This window comes from Lipotes vexillifer, unplaced genomic scaffold, assembly GCF_000442215.2.
Source record: "Lipotes vexillifer unplaced genomic scaffold, Lipotes_vexillifer_v1.1 scaffold1359, whole genome shotgun sequence".
In the NCBI taxonomy this organism is placed as follows: Eukaryota; Metazoa; Chordata; class Mammalia; order Artiodactyla; family Lipotidae; genus Lipotes; species Lipotes vexillifer.
The window spans coordinates 909,843-913,825 of record NW_006771596.1 but is presented as its reverse complement, the minus strand read 5'-3'; the positions used below and the strand labels follow the sequence as shown (position 1 = coordinate 913,825).

Here is a 3,983-nt window from a genome sequence, read left to right as displayed (position 1 = left end):
CCCCCGCCACCGCCCTGGCCGGGCAGGATGGGCCACAAGAGTGCTTGCTGCGTTGGATGTGGAGGTGAAGGAGTGAGGGAGGGAGCAAGGGAGGGTGCGAGGGTCTGTCCCGAACGCCCAGCCCCTGCCCTGTGGTTCTGCCAGAGCCCTCCCAGGGCCAAGGGGCCTGGCAAGACAGATGGGAGTCGGGTGGGCAGCTCATGGAGGTGTTAGCATCTCTGGGAGGCTTGAGTGCCCATCCTGAGAGGAGGGAGAGCCAGCTGGATGCCCCAGGTGTTCCCAGAGAGATTCCTGTCTACAGGCATGACTTTCCCATTCGGGAGAGGTACATGTGTGTTTACAGGTATGTCCGTGTTCAGGACTGTCCTGATTCTCCCAGCCTCTGTCACATGGCCCAGGGAGAGCTGACCACACACTAGCCAGCGGGCTCCCTTCCTGCAGGAGGACCTGTTGGTGGCTGGGTCCTTTCCCCACAGGCAGAGGCAGGGATGGGCTGGCAGGTCTGAGGAGGCCTGCCGAGTGGCTTTGCTGCTTCTGAGGACATGTTGTAATTAGCACATTAATTGTGTCCCGCTAGTGAGGGCTGTCAGGTGTTCCCTGGTGAATCAGGCGGTCCTGCGGTCTTGTCTGGTGTATTAATGTCCTCCCCAGGCCCCTGCAGTGAAGGGCTCAGTGCAAGCAGGGGCGGGGTGGGGGGGTCCCAGGCCCCGAGCACCCCCTCCCCAGTCACTTTCCACCCTGGAGCAGCTGCCATCCTGAATCCCCACCTTTCTTCCCTGTCCGGCCACCCGTGTGCCCGGTGCCGTGCCTGTTGGCCTCCATGTGAATGAAGTGCGGTTTGGGTCCTCCTCCGTGAGCGGCTTTTTCCACTCGGCCTCACGTTGGGAGGTTGGGGTGACGTGCACACGTTGATGGGTGTATTCTGTTATGTGATTTATTTCTGCCTTCTCCGCTCAGTGGAAATGTGTTTTTTTTTAGTTTTTTACTGTGACAATCTCCATCAGCTTTTAAAATCCTCCTGGCACCTCTGTTTGAAAGATAAAATTTCTGGCTGATAAGTCGCTCGGTCCTTGGGGGGGGGGGCGGCATCTGGAACTGAGGTCCTGTGCCTCTTGGGGATGGGAGGAGGGACACAGGGCTGGAGGGGGGAAGGGACCAGCAACAGTCTTACCCGGGGTGACTTCTCTCTGAGGCTTTGACTCTCCTTCCTCATGACGTTGCACTAAACACCAGGGCCTGTCAAAATTCAGGCCTGTGTTTTGTAGGTTTGTGCGTAGGGGTAGGGGTCAGGTCGAGCATCCTTTGCCCAGACATCCAGCCAGAGGCCGGCCCAGGCCCAAGCTGACCCGCAACGCTGGTTGGATGCCCCCAGCGGGCCGACAGCCCTGCTCTGCCAGCCCCTCAGCCGCTTCTGAAGAGCAAATTAGGCCTCAGCAGAAAGCTCTGCAGAGTCTGGAATTAGGACACATTAGTGAAGGACTGAATTGGTGCTGTCCGTTCTGTTGCTGATAGATGGCATTTTCTCTTCCTGAATCACCTGGGGAAACTTTTGGCCCCGAGTGAGCACCGCTCTCGTATCCCGTGGGCCTCTCACTCCAGGCACTGGGCAGCCTCTTCCAGCCCAATGTTGCCAGCCAGGGGTCGGGATGGGGGTGGGGGGCACAATGTTACGTGTCCCCTGGGCAGGCAGCGGTCACCTGGGTGGGCACTGAGGGAGGTGGTGGCCAGGTCCTCCTGGCCGTGAGTCTCGTGGTTGGCAGTCTGTCCAGCATGCAGTCGAGGGGCACAGGGTATCACTGGCTGCAGGGCCACAAGGTGATGCCGTGTCCCTTTTTGTCCCCAGATCACCAGAAGCTGGAGAGAGAGGCTCGAATCTGCCGTCTTCTGAAGCATTCCAACATCGGTGAGTAGCCCTCGGGGTAGGGGTCCCAGCTCCCCAGTACAGCCAGCAGGGGGACCCCAAAGGCGTCCGTCCCTTTCCTTCTCCATTGAAATATCCCACCCTCAGGCCCCTGGAAACATCTCCTCCTCCTGACCCGGAGGGATTCCTGCAGGGACTTTGGGGCAACCCTCTGGGGGAGGTCAAGGCCGGACTCCTCCTGAACGGGTCCCTGCCCACCACTCTGTAAGTCTGATCCAGGATTCTGGTGAAAACACACAGAGGTCTCACGTTCCGTGGCTTCAGAAAAGCCACAAGACGGCCTGATTACAGAGAAAAAAGTTTGGAAACTGAAGACCACACCAGGCACAGCCGCGGCCTGAGGTCTGAGGCCTGAGGCCTGAGGTCTGAGGCCTGAGGCCTGAGGTCTGAGGTCTGATTCTGGAGAACCCCTGCTGTCCCCCGAGCCCGGGGCCCCTGGAACTGCCATCTGGGGTGGGGATCAGCTGCCCACTGGGGGCACGTGGAGCCCCAGGAGCCCGGGTCTTGGCCTCAGGGAGTGTGGGTGCCCTGCCCGCGGTAGGTCCCTTCCTTCTGAAACCCCAGACTGAGTAGGGATTCAGTCCAGACACAAGCGTAGGAGCTGCTGGGACCCCAGACCCCGGAAGCTGGTGCAGATCTCCCGGGGCCTGTCAGCCTCCGCCTGCCCGCCTCAGCCGTGAGCGGCCCCTGTCTGCGCAGCACAGCTGCCTGTCCTTCTGCACCTCTGGTCCCTTTAGGGACTCCTGAGGAACCCAGGACCCAGCCCTTGACCACACCGGGAAGCAGCCGGGTGGCACGGGGGGACGGCGGGCCCACGTTCTCAGAGGCACCCAGGGAGCTCATCAGGGAGGAGTCCTGGGTCCTCTTGCCCGCGTTCTGACTCAGTTGTGCCGGGATGGCGCCCAGGACTCTGTCTAAAAGGGACGCCAGGCTGTGCTCAGCAGCCACGTCCGTGCCACTCCCAGGGCAGGGCCTCGGCCGCGGGGCCAGGAGGGCCGCAGTGTGGCTCGGGGTCCTCGGAGCTGGTTGTGGGAACTGCTGCCTCCCTGGCTGTGGCCCCTCCAGGCCGCTGGCTCTTCTGCAGCTGGCCCAGCCTGGGCGCGAGGTGCAGGGCAGGGCAGATCTCCAGTTTCTTGGCGGGCCCCTTGGTGTCGGCCCCAGTGCCTGGGCCCATACTCTTTCTAACCACGGACTCTCAAGGCTGAGACTGTTGGAATCACGGTGCGCAGATTCCTGACCTGCCCCCGGGAAAGCCTGGCTCGGAGGCCTAGAGCGGGCCCAGGATTCGGAATCTGAGCCAGCCTGATGGGTGATTCTGAGGTGGGTGTCCACAGGGACTCCAGCCCCCTCTTCACTGGGCTGGGGCACGTTTGGCAAAAGGGCTGTTGCCCCTCTGCCCGTCCAGGTCCAGGCGCCCGAGGACCCTCTCTCTCGGTGCTCCTGGCTGATGCCACCGCACCGCCAGCTCTCCCCACACCCCTTCCCATGCCAGCTCCCTCCCCTGTGTCCGCTGAGTGCCCATCAAGTGTGGGTCCCCCATTCTGAGTGATTTCCAGGAATCCTCTTACTAGAGAGAAGACCCAGGCGTTCTTGGGTTAGTGTTCGGGGCCAATTCTTCAACAAGAAGCCCCCCTGCCCTGCCTGCTGTGGCTCTGGGCGCGTTCTGAGTGGTCCCTGGAGTCCGCGTAGCGGGGTTATTCTAGAACGCAGGGGAGGCAGAGCTGAGACTGTGGGGTCCCGCTGGACATTCTCTGTAGACTCAGGAGGGGCTCTCTGAGGAGTGAGTAGTGGGGGAGACTTTTGGGGGAGATGAGGGGAGCCCCTTGCTCTGTGGCCTGTGTCTACCCAGCCCCATCTCTGAACAGAAGTGTTCCCAGTCCCTCACCCCCGGGAGAGGAAGCAGGACCATGTTCAGATAGAGACGGGGTAGGGGCTCCCCTTCCTGTCCTGGCTCACTCAGTAAGCAGTTGTGCTCAGGGCGTGGGCAGGGGAGGAGCCTCAGTTTGCCCGTCTGGAAAGTGGAGATGCTGCTACCTTCCTCACAGGGACCCCCCCCCCCCCC

General features: G+C 61.6%; 1 protein-coding gene across 9 annotated transcripts in view; it reads left to right on the top strand.

Moving 5' to 3' along the window:
- CAMK2B (calcium/calmodulin dependent protein kinase II beta) overlaps positions 1-3,983 on the top strand; it is a 95,685-nt gene that overhangs the window by 49,744 nt on the left and 41,958 nt on the right. For all 9 annotated transcript variants that reach the window (XM_007446997.1, XM_007447000.1, XM_007446996.1 and 6 more), the window contains one exon: positions 1,844-1,903. In XM_007446997.1, the coding sequence (XP_007447059.1) occupies positions 1,844-1,903 (60 nt within the window). The remainder of the gene's footprint in view (positions 1-1,843; positions 1,904-3,983) is intronic.